At 38.1% G+C, this 13,517-nt stretch overlaps 1 protein-coding gene across 4 annotated transcripts in view; it reads right to left on the minus strand.

The window, feature by feature from the left end:
• Positions 1-13,517, minus strand: part of LOC144092637 (uncharacterized) — a 20,336-nt gene continuing 6,819 nt past the window's right edge. For 2 of the 4 annotated variants that reach the window (XM_077625617.1, XM_077625619.1), the window contains exons 3-10: positions 11,203-11,536; positions 11,027-11,083; positions 4,674-4,763; positions 1,349-1,512; positions 1,080-1,157; positions 451-516; positions 245-370; positions 1-124 (exon numbers count right to left, since the gene is read on the minus strand). In XM_077625617.1, the coding sequence (XP_077481743.1) occupies positions 1,109-1,157; positions 1,349-1,512; positions 4,674-4,763; positions 11,027-11,062 (339 nt within the window). In that variant the 5' untranslated portion in view covers positions 11,063-11,083; positions 11,203-11,536 and the 3' untranslated portion in view covers positions 1-124; positions 245-370; positions 451-516; positions 1,080-1,108. The remainder of the gene's footprint in view (positions 125-244; positions 371-450; positions 517-1,079; positions 1,158-1,348; positions 1,513-4,673; positions 4,764-11,026; positions 11,084-11,202; positions 11,537-13,517) is intronic. The other 2 variants (XM_077625618.1, XM_077625621.1) reach the window with 2 other exon arrangements.

A 13,517-nucleotide genomic window follows, 5' to 3' on the forward strand; every position in this document is an offset into this window, starting at 1 on the left:
TATATTTCAAAGGTTTTATTTTCCCACAAAATGGGGTGATTGAGAAGTTCACATAGGTCTTCCAGCATTTAAGGATGAGGTGGTGTTTCCATTGATGAATCTGTTCTTGGCACTGGATGGAATTCTGGGGAGGAAAAAAAGAGGGTCAAAGCACAATAGACTAAGTCCAACATTAAAAAAAATAGACTGGGGGTCAGTTAGGTCAAAAGATTTGACCAAAAAACAACACTAAGTTAGGTTTTACCAACATCAGAAGGACCCATCTCTCTTTTCAGATGTGGTGGGAGATACTGGATAGGGGCCCTCAAGATGTTGGTGTCAAAGGCTGTGTCACATTTCTTTAGCGTTGATTTGGTAAACTTGGGTGGACCTTGAAGAGAAGCAAAATAGAGTATTTTTAGTACACGACATGAAAATAATAAATCAAATAACCTGAAAAACAGGTCTTACGTCATACACGACTTCTTGGGTCTTGTAGATTTGGACAGCTTCCACCATCTCCGTGGCTTTAAACCTCTGCAAAACACCACAGCATGATTATGTCATTGCTTATTTAACCATTTTGATGCACAAATGACTCCCATTCAATCAAAAAAATTAAATACGTCTCACAAAACTCTTAGACGGAGGAAAAATGGTTGTTTAAACGAGTCAAAAATGACCCCTGCGCTACGGTTGAATGAATGTCTCGCTTAGGTTTTGTCAAAACCACAATTAAAAATCAAAAGGTCCAAGCCCTGAAGTCTTCCTTTAGGAAAGGGAAGGGCAAAAGTATATACGTATTCTAGAAGTGTACTGTTTATTCCTTACACCTTTACTTGATGGCACTAGTGTGAGTGTAAGTTACCCACACAGGATTTTGCTATTAAAAAAATCAACGCCAACCCAGTTAAAGTGTCTTCATTCAAAATTGGAGTGTATCATGATGCTAAACAAGCTACTTTAGGAAAGCCGTGAACACTGGTCGCTGATATCTAAACATTACTGTAACAACAAAATTTCCCGAATACAGGATGAATAAAGTTATCCAATCCAATTACACGGGTAGAGGAATTAGAAGCTATTAAAAAAAGACTCACTTTGCCGACAAACTGCTCCTTTTTGGCCGTTATATCCACATTCTTGATGTTTCCCAGCAGTCTGTCCTCGTTGAGGGACTGAAACACACAATGGAAGGGTTTCTTTTTAAACATTAAGAGCAATAGGTGAAGCAATGTAGCCAACTTGCTAGCAAACATTTGTGTTTGCATCCACGTCGGGGCTACATCACGCCAATGAAGCACGTTCCCGTCAAAAAGCACTCTTGAAATGAGAACTGGGGCTACGAAATCCCCAAAAGACAAAGTACCGAACGCGCTGCATTGTCCTGGAAGAAGTTTGTCGGGTCTTTCTTCGGGAAATCGTCAATTCTGAGCAGCTCAGCAGTCCAACGCGCCCAGCCTCCGGCTCATCCGCCATTTTGAAAAATGGCGGCGTGGCGGCGGGTCTTTTAAACTCTGACCACAGCCACGCCTATTACACATAGACACAAAAAAAGAGATCGTTTTCATCATAGAGTGCATTAGTCAGGGGGCTGGGGCTGCAAATACTTTTAGGTTGGGCATTAATACTTCAAAACGAATACATTGTTTTCATAATAACGTACTGTAAATACTTTTTGGTTGGGCTTTAATACTTTAAGATACAATATTGCACATTATGAACATTGCGGTGACATGCACTTCAGTGTTTGTTTTTGACTTCTAAGGTTACATACTTGGATATGCTTTTTCAATTGGGATTCATTTGGCTAAAGCAGGGGTGTCAAACATACGGCCCGTGGGCCGGAACCGGCCCCCAAGGATCGCAGGGCACAAGGAGACGGACAATCATTCACTCTCACACTCATACCTAGGGGCAATTTAGAGTGTCCAATCAGCCTACATGGTTTTGGAATGTGGGAGGAAACCGAAGTACCCAGAGGAAACCCACGCAGGCCCGGGGAGAACATGCAAACTCCACACAGATGGACATGACCTGGATTTGAACCCAGGACCCCAGAGCTGTGAGGCCAACGTGCTAATCACTCACGCCACCCGCCCTACATTACCAGCTGTCCACTAATAAAGTGTTTTATGGGACGTCGGGCAAAATACAAAACGACCTGATGACTGCTATTGCTGAAGTGATGGAGGAAGAGATCAGAAGGGAAGTTAATAAAGCACCGTTTGAGACGACAGACGCGAGTAACTAGGGTCGCGGGGGGTGCTGGAGCCTATCCCAAGTGACTTTAGACCAGAGGCGGGGGACACCCTGAATTGGTGGCCAGCTAATCGGTATCTTCGGGTGTTGTATTTTTTTTTTATCTCTTTACACTTTTTCCAAAATAATAGGGTGGGAAAAAAGTAAACACATGCAGATTTAATCCGCTCATCCTTTGATCCATTTTTGTGACCGGGTTATCTTTCTAAAAATAATAATTAAAACCAAGAAAAACGTAGAAGACTTTGGCACCTTATTTAAAAACTGATCTGCTATGATAACATTTGCTGCAAATTACGATTTTAATGAGTTGGAAAATTAGAAACAGACTTAAGTCTCATATTAAATCATAGAAAAAAATAGGAAGAACTCTTTCATTGATTATGGTGTGACTATTTTTATACCTAAAAAAAGCATAATTCCAAAAAAAAAGTAGAAAAATCCAAATACATTTTTAAAGGCCCTATTTATTTCAAGTGGCGCACCCACAGTCCACGAAATTGGTTTCATTTACTACTTTTGATTTTTAAATCAGACCTGCAAAGAAATCTCCATTAATAATAATCAAATCAAATCACCCCAAAATTAACAGGTGATTCAACATTATACAATAGTCATCCGTGTGAGCATGCTCCCAAATTAATCACAAAATCGCCCAAAATAAACAGAAAATTCCTCCTAATCAATTGTATGTGCCCAATGTAAAGAGATTAAATAATCAACCACCAGCAACTTGCAACTACCCTAAAACTAACAAGGACGCGAACCAAAATTAACTACTTCGCTGTCATTGACAACAATAAGCAGAAAATTAATTTAAACCGGGAGGACTGGCTGTGTATACTCATCTTTCAGAACCATTAATGGTAGTAGCTGTCCAATCCATTGGACTGTCTTCATTCGCCCTTTCCAGTCCAAATTTTGGGTTGGATGTCTAGCACCGTCATTGGCTGTCAATTTTCAACCACATAATTTAATAAAAAGTCTGCAAATTTACAACGAGTGACAAGTGGGAGTGCAAAGCATCCTCACTCCAAAAATGTGCGCAGTTTTTTTTCTTTATTGACATGTCGAACTTTAGATTTATCGAGACAAGAGCTCAGGTGTTGCGAAGGTTCAGGTCAGTTTCAGGGTCTGGTTTTATATAAGCGGCCCAGCTGCTCCCTGACCTCTGTCAGCATTCCAAGCACTCAAGTAGAACTTTGTCCAGCCATGTACAACTTCCATCATGCGTGTAACATGATCGGGGTCATGTTGCCAATTGCATCATTCATCCATACTTCATCGCCTTTCACAATGAAAGTGATCCATTTGTCTTCTCAAATATGAGAACAACACTATTGATCCGTCCGAAGTGGACCAGTGAATTGATTGAAGGCAATGTTTTTACCATCAACTCAATTCTTCCAATGCACACAAGCCAAGTGGAAAGAATGTTGTTATTGGAAGTGAAGAAATACAAGTTAGTATTGCTGTGTTTTGTTAGATTAAATTAAGTCTTTCTACACGACTCAATAATGGAGAGAAAACAGCCAAAATACTTTTTAAGTCAAATGGGAAGCGTCATTCGTGACACTAATGCTAAGATAGCTAACTAGTCACATCGGGCGATTGGTCGCTGGTCTTTTGGTCGCCCGGAAGGCAAGTGATAATTACCATTTAAATCGTTGCTCAAATTCCCTGAATACAAACTGTGAATTACTATTTAGTCATACTTAATGCCCTAGTAATTATTAGGCTAAAGAAAAGCTCAAAATTTCCCGGACTGTTATTGTTTTTTGTTGGATAACTTGTTAAGACCCTGACTGACGTGGCTTCTTAAAGGAACAGTGCATGTACATACAAACTCTTATACGCTCACACGTCGGCACAGTGAAACTGCTCATGGCCATTGTTGGCTTTTATTGATGCGTAGACCGTGTTGGTTTACCTTGTTTTGTCGCCGGTCTTTTGGTCATCGGTCTTTTGGTCATCGGTCTTTTGGTCGCCGGTCTTTTGGTCGCCCGTTGTCACAGTCGGGGAGGCCAAAAGACCGCGACCAAAGGCGACCAAAAGACCGGCGACCAATCGACCGCACATGCATAGGGCACACAGCCGGGGGGGTGGGGGGGGGGGGGGGGGGAAGGAGCCCAACCTTAAATTGTCGAAGGTGTGTTCAAGCTGGCATTAAACTAATGGATTGTCTGCGTTTTAGGCTCAATTGATGCCTAAAAGATCTCCCAGTAGCGTGATAAAATGCACTTAAGCCAGAAATTGCTCTCAGCCTTACCTGGTTTGCATGCTAGTGGTTAGACCGTCATCATAGTAATGGCTGTTCATAGGGACGCGCGACTGCGCATGTGCTTCATTTACACACCTGCATCGACAATAGGCGTAACCACAACCTTATTGTCCTGCCATGTTGAATGTGGAAAAGATGGTGGCTTGCTTACCATGCTCCACAAGATGCTTTGTCCTCCCAACTCAATGTCCATGTTTTGAAGATGACGTAGAATAGTCATGATTTTTGTGGTCTTGATGCTCTAAAACAATATGTGATAGTACACTAATTTTATCAAATATTGAATAACATTTTTACTGTCCGAAGTGGACCAGTGAATTGATTGAAAGCAATGTTTTTACCATCGACTCAATTCTTCCAATGCACACGAGCCAAGTGGAAAGAATGTTGTTATTGGAAGTGAAGAAATACAAGTGAGTACTGAAAGTTGGGATTTAATATTGTCTACGCAAGGCATGGGGGAAACTCAAAATACAAAATTTGCTAAGGCGCTTTTAAGACTAACGAAACGCGACTGTTAACTACAACAAAGGCAACACTGGACATGATGCTGATGCCAAGTTATATTACATCCATTGTTGAAATATCTGTGGTTAATGAATATCTTCAGATTTCAAAATTTGACTATAAGGATTAAAAACAAAATATTTCTAAAAATAAAATGAATACATAATGTCAATGGCAGGTGGCCTAGTGGTTCATTCGCCTAACGTTGGTGCAGTGTGGGATCGATTCCCACTCAGTGATAGTGTGATTATGGGTGTGACTGCTTTTCTGTCTCTGCATATGTTTCAGCTATTTAGGGTGTCTGCCTTTTGATACTGAAGGTCAATCAGCGGCAATGGCATCAATTAACTTATACGGAAAAAAATCTGACTATGCTGCTCTATTTGACTCCCAAATGTCTCACTGGCATAGCGCGCATAACTAATGTAACATAACTAAGAACCTATGAGAATTCCCACTGTCCATATTGAAATACAAAGCAAAATAAAGATTTAATCATAGCTGAAATAGTCCACATTCCAAGAAAATAAAGCAACCTCTCCCGCCGTCTCCCGGCATGTGGTTTTTGCTGATATCCCAAAAGCCAGCAGTGAACGGCGGATAAGGCAAGGTCACGCCGCTATTTTCCATTACCCTTGGCCGCATTAAAGTGCAAAAACACAGGAAGGAAACTCATTGGGCCCTCTTTTCTCAAGAGATATTTGTGATTTTACTGAACATAACCTGCTCAAATATGAATGTGGTAACTGTGTTTAAAAGTTTTGCATGTCAAAGCAAAATAACCCAAAAATAATTAACTAAATAACGTCGTTTATTTTTCCTAAGGTTGCTCAGGGTACAGTTAAGTCAATAAAAAGAAGACCTATAAAATATAAATTACATTGACTAACCGTATTTTCTCGCATATTAGCCGCCTCCACGTATAAGCCGTAGCCTTAAAATTGCCTTAGAATCGTTGAATTTTACCATTTCTATCGTATAAGACACAATTTTCACCTACATATTCATGGTTTTAATAGGGAGTACAAATGTGTTACTTCTAAAGGGAAAATCTTAAGAAAAATCATTGCACGTGGAATTTCTGAGATACTGTATTAATCGAAAGGATCATCTGATGGATTCAACATTCCTAAAGGGTGTTGCCTGTACGTAGACAAATTAAAAAAGGAAGTCACGTGAGCAGTACAACCAGGAAGTGTGACCATAGCGGTGTAGTTTGTCATCTCTAGGTAAGATAGCGGCGTCCTGAGCGAGCAGTATTTTCACATTTTATGCAAGATACGTTTTTTTTTCTTGAATTTCATTCGCAGATGTCAAAATAAATTTTGTTAAGCGTTTAATCTCATTATCTTTTCTCTATTTTGAAATAAATGACCGTATTGGTTGCATTGTCTTGCATTATGGCATTTCGTGCATGTCAAGTCTAATTTGTGCGCATATAAGCCGTACCCGATTCAGTCATCATTTTTTTTGTAACAAATAGGGCGTATATGCGAGAAAATACGGTATTATTAAAACGTAAAACAGGAAGGAAATGGCTTGTTTCTAAAAACTTGTGAGTACTAGTATTACATGTAGTTGATATTTCAATATGTTTACCTCATTCACAGCCATTGAGAGTGATAGGCAACAAATCCATTTTAATTAGGCATAACTGGCACTAAAATTCATAGCCATTGTCCCCTTTATCAAGACGGATATGACGGCTAAAGTTGTCATTGGCAGCCAATGAGTTAAAATTGTACATTCTAGAAATGTAGTCTTGAATTTAACGTGCAACATTTTCTAAGTTGAAGTTAAGTTAAGTATAAGTATTATTGTGTATAGCATTGTGTGTTAATTTCACAAGAAAAATAGGTAACTAAATTGCAAATTAATAGCAATTAATAGCATTTTTTGCTGTTCGACGCAATCGCACAAGGTTAATAGCCAACATCTGAATATTTGAATTTATCAAACATATGATGGGTTTTTTGTTTGCCTTTTTAAATGTACATAAGATAACATATTTAAAGTTTTGAAGAAAAACATGTTTATATAGAGGTGGCGTGTATACACTAAGTGTAAGGGTGGGGGAATCATATATTGACAAAATTCAATAATCAATGTAAACATTTAATCATGGTTTCATCACGAGTTAAATGGTGAATGTGATTAAATACAAATTAATCCCAACTTTCTGGCACTGGTTATTGTTTCATTTTCTGTTAAAGTGCCACCAATGATTGATATTGGAACAAATATTCTGTGATCTGAATGGATAATGTGCTGCTATTTTCAATTATCTAGCATACATTACTCACACACGATAGACAGGAGAAGCAACTATGCTAGGGAATGGAGGTGGGGACATCTTGAGGCCGATTGATAGTACTATTATTGCATCAGAATCCCAATATGGGTATTGCAAGAACTAATAGATGGCGATATAAACAATAGACAGAAAAAGTTCATTGTAACTACTACTTCCTACCAGTAGGAGACACTTATTGAAAAAGCTGTATTTGACCTGTCTCTTCACGCAAAAACGTATTAAATTCTATTTGTCATGATGTTCAAATTGCTTGTCAGGTCTCTGGTTTGTGTTTCTATTTTTCTCTTGACGGGCACTAAAAGGTATTTTCATCAGGTTCTAACTTGTAAACCATTTGGGGAAAATGCTTATTTCAATCACTTTTTTCACCTAAGTATTATTTTACAATGTTTATCATAAATATTCCATTTATTCTGTGTTTAAGACTCTTCCTGTTTTATGTGCTCGTCTTTCGGCATCAGTGGCTTCACAAAGGTTTCTCCTCCAACTTTAGTCCTCTCGCCAGCTCGTTTATAGGATTTAAAAGCCTTTCCGTGAAGTGAGTTAAATCAAAAAACATTTAGTATAAAGGAGCAATTTCATCACACGGCTCTTTGTCACTCCAAGATCAATCCAATTAACATCTTGAAAGATTAAAACCATTTTTGTTGTTGTTGTTTTTGCGTTATTTTGCTTCCTGCAACGCCGCTGGTACACACAAGGAATTTCATATGCATTTCACTCCTCTAAATATTAGTCAAATTTAGTAAGACTTCCTATTATGAAGGTGCCATTTCATCGGTACACGGTCGATTGGTCGCCGGTCTTTTGGTCACCCGGAAGGTAAGTGATAATTACCATTTAAATCGTTGCTCAAATTCCCTAAATCCAAACTGCGAATTACTATTTAGTCATACTTAATGCCCTAGTAATTATTAGGCTAAAGAAAAGCTCAAAATTTGCCGGACTTTTATTGTTTTTGGTTGGAGAACTTGTTAAGACCCTGACTGACGTAGCTTCTTAAAGGGACAACGCATGTACATACAAACTCTTATACACTCACACGTCAGCTCAGTGAAACTGCTCATGGCCATTGTTGGCTTTTATTGATGCGTAGACCGTGTTGTTTTACCTTGTTTTGTCGCCGGTCTTTTGGTCGTCGGTCTGTCTTTTGGTCACCGGTCTTTTGGTCGCCGGTCTTTTGGTCGCCGGTCTTTTGGTCGCCGGTCTTTTGGTCGCCCGTTGTCGCGGTTGGGGCGACCAAAAGACCGCGACCAAAAGACCGGTGACCAAAAGACCGGCGACCAAAAGACCGACGACCAAAAGACCGACGACCAAAAGACCGACGACCAAAAGACCGACGACCAAAAGACCGACGACCAAAAGACCGACGACCAAAAGACCGACGACCAAAAGACCGGCGACAAAACAAGGTAAAACAACAAACACACGCATTTGACCATGCTTCTCGTGATTTTTTGAATACATTGTCATGACAAGAATAGGTTAATGATGACATGGAGTCAGGTGAGAAAAAAATGGAGTAACTGGAATTAGTGTTCCAACAAACAACACAAGTGATCACTGTCAGAAGTAAAACAATGCGATTAAACAAATTTCTTATTAAAGTAACTTCTACTCATTAACTCTGAACTTGCGTAAGCACGACACACAATCCCGTCTGTGCAATAACTTCGGGGTGTGCAATAACAACGTGCAATATCTTAGATTGTGCAATATTTTAGAATTTACCTTGCCAGGATTTGACTTTTTATATTTTTATATTACTTATTTATGTATTTTTTTACTGGGAAAACGCACGTTGTGGAGTAGCACCACCAATTTTGTTATACGCAGCTGTGTATGACGAAAATAAAGGCTTTTGATTGATTTAATTGATTAAGAATAACCAAGATCATAATAATCACATATTTTTCTGCATGAAATATTACGCATAACGTCTGATCAGAAGAAATAACTGTCGTCAATGTAAGATTAATTGAAATTCATTGAGATCAATCAAGATTAACACATTATCTCTTTGCCTTGATTTCCCAAATAACAGTCATGAATATCCAATCAAAACACATACTTATTGTGATGAGTTTGTTAATTCCCTCATCTTTGAACGCCTCCCACAACTGATGGTGCTGAGAGCCAGTGATCCCATCGCATTTGTATTGTTTCCTCCAACACTTTAGACCTGTTTATTCCCTTAACCACAACTCTTGCCAGGAAACGTCCCCTCATTACATGCTCGAATTGATAGTTACGCTTAGAAATGTGACTTGTGGGGACGTTTTACGCTCCTCCCGAGAAGTACGATTTAATCGCTGGCTCAAATCATTCTGCTGCGCCGTTGCTTGAGACTTTGCTTTTAACAGCACAATTATCTTGCAAGTCTCTAATCTGTTCGTTGGGTGAATGCTTTTAAAGTTCTCTTTTGGTTTAAATTGGCAAAATTTACCATGCGGAGAAAAGTTATTTCCGTAAAGATGGCAAATTTTTAGAATTCAAATCCATGTTGTGGAAAAAAAGGGAACTAAGAACACACAATAAACTCTCTTGTTTTTTTGTTAATATATAGCATTGTTGTTATTGGCAGTGAGTTTACATTCTGTTAAGAGTCATTCATTTATTTTCAATCCCTGATAACTATGGGCACCAAGGGGGAACACGCCCAAATGGTGGCCAGCCAATTGCAGGGCAGTTTCTGTTAAGATTTGGTGGATATTGTTATTAAATACATTAAGCCAAAAACTGCTCAAACATCCTAAATTGCAATTTTTACATTTATATTCAAGCAGTAGCCATCCAGTCAAATTGGATTGGACGTCTTTCACTGTCAATGGCAGTAAAACATGATCACTTAATGCCAACCGTCCAAATTGAAAGAATGTTGATGTCTATCAGTGTCAATGGCAGTGAATGACAGTTCATTTTTGAAATAATGTAAAATCTACACAAAGAAATAGTTTATATTAATCTGGATTAATCTCGATGAATTGCAGTTAATTCAACAATGCAATTAATCACACTGCTTGTACTTCTGACCCAAGCTTGTGAAAGATAGTAGTAAAATAGTGGAATTAATGCCAAACTAACACGCGCAAAATACTTAGAACAATCTTGACTTGCTACTTTTATTGTCGGAAGAAATAAATGTGATTAATTGCCTCGCTTTTACAGCCAAATAAATTTAACTCTACTTAAATAAAATGAATGAAACTAAGTAAAATCAACAGAAGGTATATTTAGATTATTCTAGGATTCGTCTTGATGAATTGCAATCACCATCAAAAACAACAGCAGGTGGTATTTTATATAGTTACTTCTTAATACCGCATGCTGTTCAGTCTTTCAGTTCATTAAAATGTATCACTGTCAAATGTGTCCATGGCGGAACAGCGTGAAGGAAATCAAATCTGCAGTTCTTCTGCATTGCGCCTGCTAATATTGGGTTCATTAACAACATTTTCTGCGGGTATTTCTGTCTGACATGATTATACTGCTGTGATAGCGGCTGTTGATTCCATGTCAACAGAAAAACATATCTAATATCACTCCACGCTCCATTACATCAGGATTGCAGAATTTTTCAAGCTTTTAAAAAAAAATGTAAACACAGTTCTTGAACTATAAAGGCCAGAGGAATTTCTATTAGGCTCCTAATTAATTGAAAACTCAAGGTAGAAGTCACACACCTCAATCTTTGCTGTCTTCTCTTGGCGTCGGGTCATAGTGTGGGCTTACCCAGGAATCTGGAAAGACAATTTAAATATTGGGTCAAGAAAGTTGAAAATGAGACAAGAACGGGGACCAAAGATCAAAATATTACTTGACCACTGTTTAAATTGATAAAAATACACATAAGTCATACCTAGCTAGGTTGCAGGTGTCCTTTTATCATATGAAAAGTTGACCCAAACACTATTAAATGACCAGATGATATAAAAATGCTGAGTTGAGTTGTCCTCATTCAGAAGTTGTCGGCCACAAGCCTTAGTGGTGTGTTCAAAACCGCTCTGGAATCAAAAGAACACTTCATTATAAAAAGCAGGTTACAAAATTCTTTCATCATCTTCTTCCGCTTATCCAAGGTCAGGTCACGGGGGCAGCAACTTCAGAAGGGAAGCCCAGACTTCCCTCTACCCAGCCACTTCATCCAACTCTTCCGATAGGATCTGTTAGGGTTATCTCTATTATAGATTTGCCTGCAATGAAGAACGCTTTGCTTTATTTTTATGTTAGAAATATAATCATTATATTTATATATATATATATATATACACATATACAAATGTACACATATACACATATACACATATACACATATACACATATATACACACATTTACACATATACATACATATACACATATACACATATACACATATATACATACATACATATACATATGCATATACATATATATACACATATATATATACACACATATATACATGTATACACATGTATATATGTATATATATATATATATATGTGTATATATACACACATGTATATATGTATATATATACATACACACATACATGTGTATATATACATATATACATGTATGTATGTATATATATACATACATATATACATGTGTATATATATACATATATACATGTGTATGTGTGTATATGTATATATATACACATATATACATATATACAACGGGAAGGTAACTCCCCTTGCACATGGACTTCTCAAAACAATTGTTCACACCGAAACATACGTGTGTGTATGTGTGTGTATATATATATATATATATATAGTATATATGTGCTGGCAATGAAGCTTTTTAACATTAAAAAAGACATTTTTAGTACATCTGCTTGCAACCGTGATAAACAACGGGAAGGTAACTCCCCTTGCACATGGACTTCTCAAAGCAATTGTTCACACCGAAACATCGAGTTCCCTTGGGATCCGTAGGACATTCAACAATTGTTTTGAGAAACATCGACCTCTCACACGGTCGCTCACATCAAAACTCTCTTGGAAAGATTCGGAGGACTGTAAATTGTTTTGACTTCTGACAGTGTTGTCCACAGCACTCCCTTGGGAAGATTCGACAGACCTACAATTGTTTTGAGAGCTGAGATGAATGTTGTGAATCTTATGAAATAAATTAGCAAGAGAGACATCGAGTCATCAGAATGATCTAGGATGAGGACGAGTCAGGATTGATTCTCTCTTGCAAGAAAACCTGGATATGCGTCAGATGTTTTTCTTATCTTAAGGTGTATCTGGAAATACCTATTGGTGAACCGATCCCAAGGTGTTCCCTCCCCAGCGTGCCCCGAGTCGTCATCCCGGCCTCTTCCCACTTAAACGTGGCCGGAACACCTCACCAGGGAGGCGTCCAGGAGGCATCCTGATTTGATGCCCGAGCCAACTCATCTGGCTCCTCTCAGAGCTTCTTCCGGATGACCGAGCTTCACACCTTATCTCTAAGGGAGAGTCCGGATATCCTGAGGAGGAAACTCATTTCAGATGTTTGTATCAGAGAACATGTTCTTTCCGTCATAACCCACAGCTCGTGATCAGGTCACTGGGGCAGCAACTTCCGCAGGGAAGCCCAGACTTCCCTCTACCCAGCCACTTCATCCAACTCTTCAAAATCTTTCAATGATATTTTTTCCCCCTTTATTAAATATATGAATCCTTCTCGAATTGAGGATTTCAGGTATTAACACATCCCAATAATGAATATTGTATTGAACATCGTAGTGGTACACTGTATTCACAATATATTTAAAATACGTTTATGATTTCATTGTGCCAATATTTTCCAATGAATCTTACTTTATATTTATGAGAACTATATTGTACATAGAGCAAAAATAAGTTGTCTTTTCTTTTCAAACTAAGCAGTGGTGCAATTTCAAGTCGGCATTTGCCACAATGCAGCTGAGAAAACTTCCAAATGCTTTTGCAAGTCTAAGTTTGTACAAGAAATTGGAGTATAATATATTAATTGAATTATGATAATAATGATATGATAATTGAATATATAACATATGACAATATATAGCAGCTTCCTTTGATTAGCAGTATGTATATCCTGTTAAATACTGTTTGGCTGTCGCAATGTCGCGATAAAGGTAGGAACGTAGAACGGCCGGTAAATAGATGAAAAATTGCAGCAACAAAAAAAATGCAAATTTATTTATGTATTTTTT

Source organism: Stigmatopora argus, chromosome 18 (assembly GCF_051989625.1).
Source record: "Stigmatopora argus isolate UIUO_Sarg chromosome 18, RoL_Sarg_1.0, whole genome shotgun sequence".
Classification (NCBI taxonomy): Eukaryota; Metazoa; Chordata; class Actinopteri; order Syngnathiformes; family Syngnathidae; genus Stigmatopora; species Stigmatopora argus.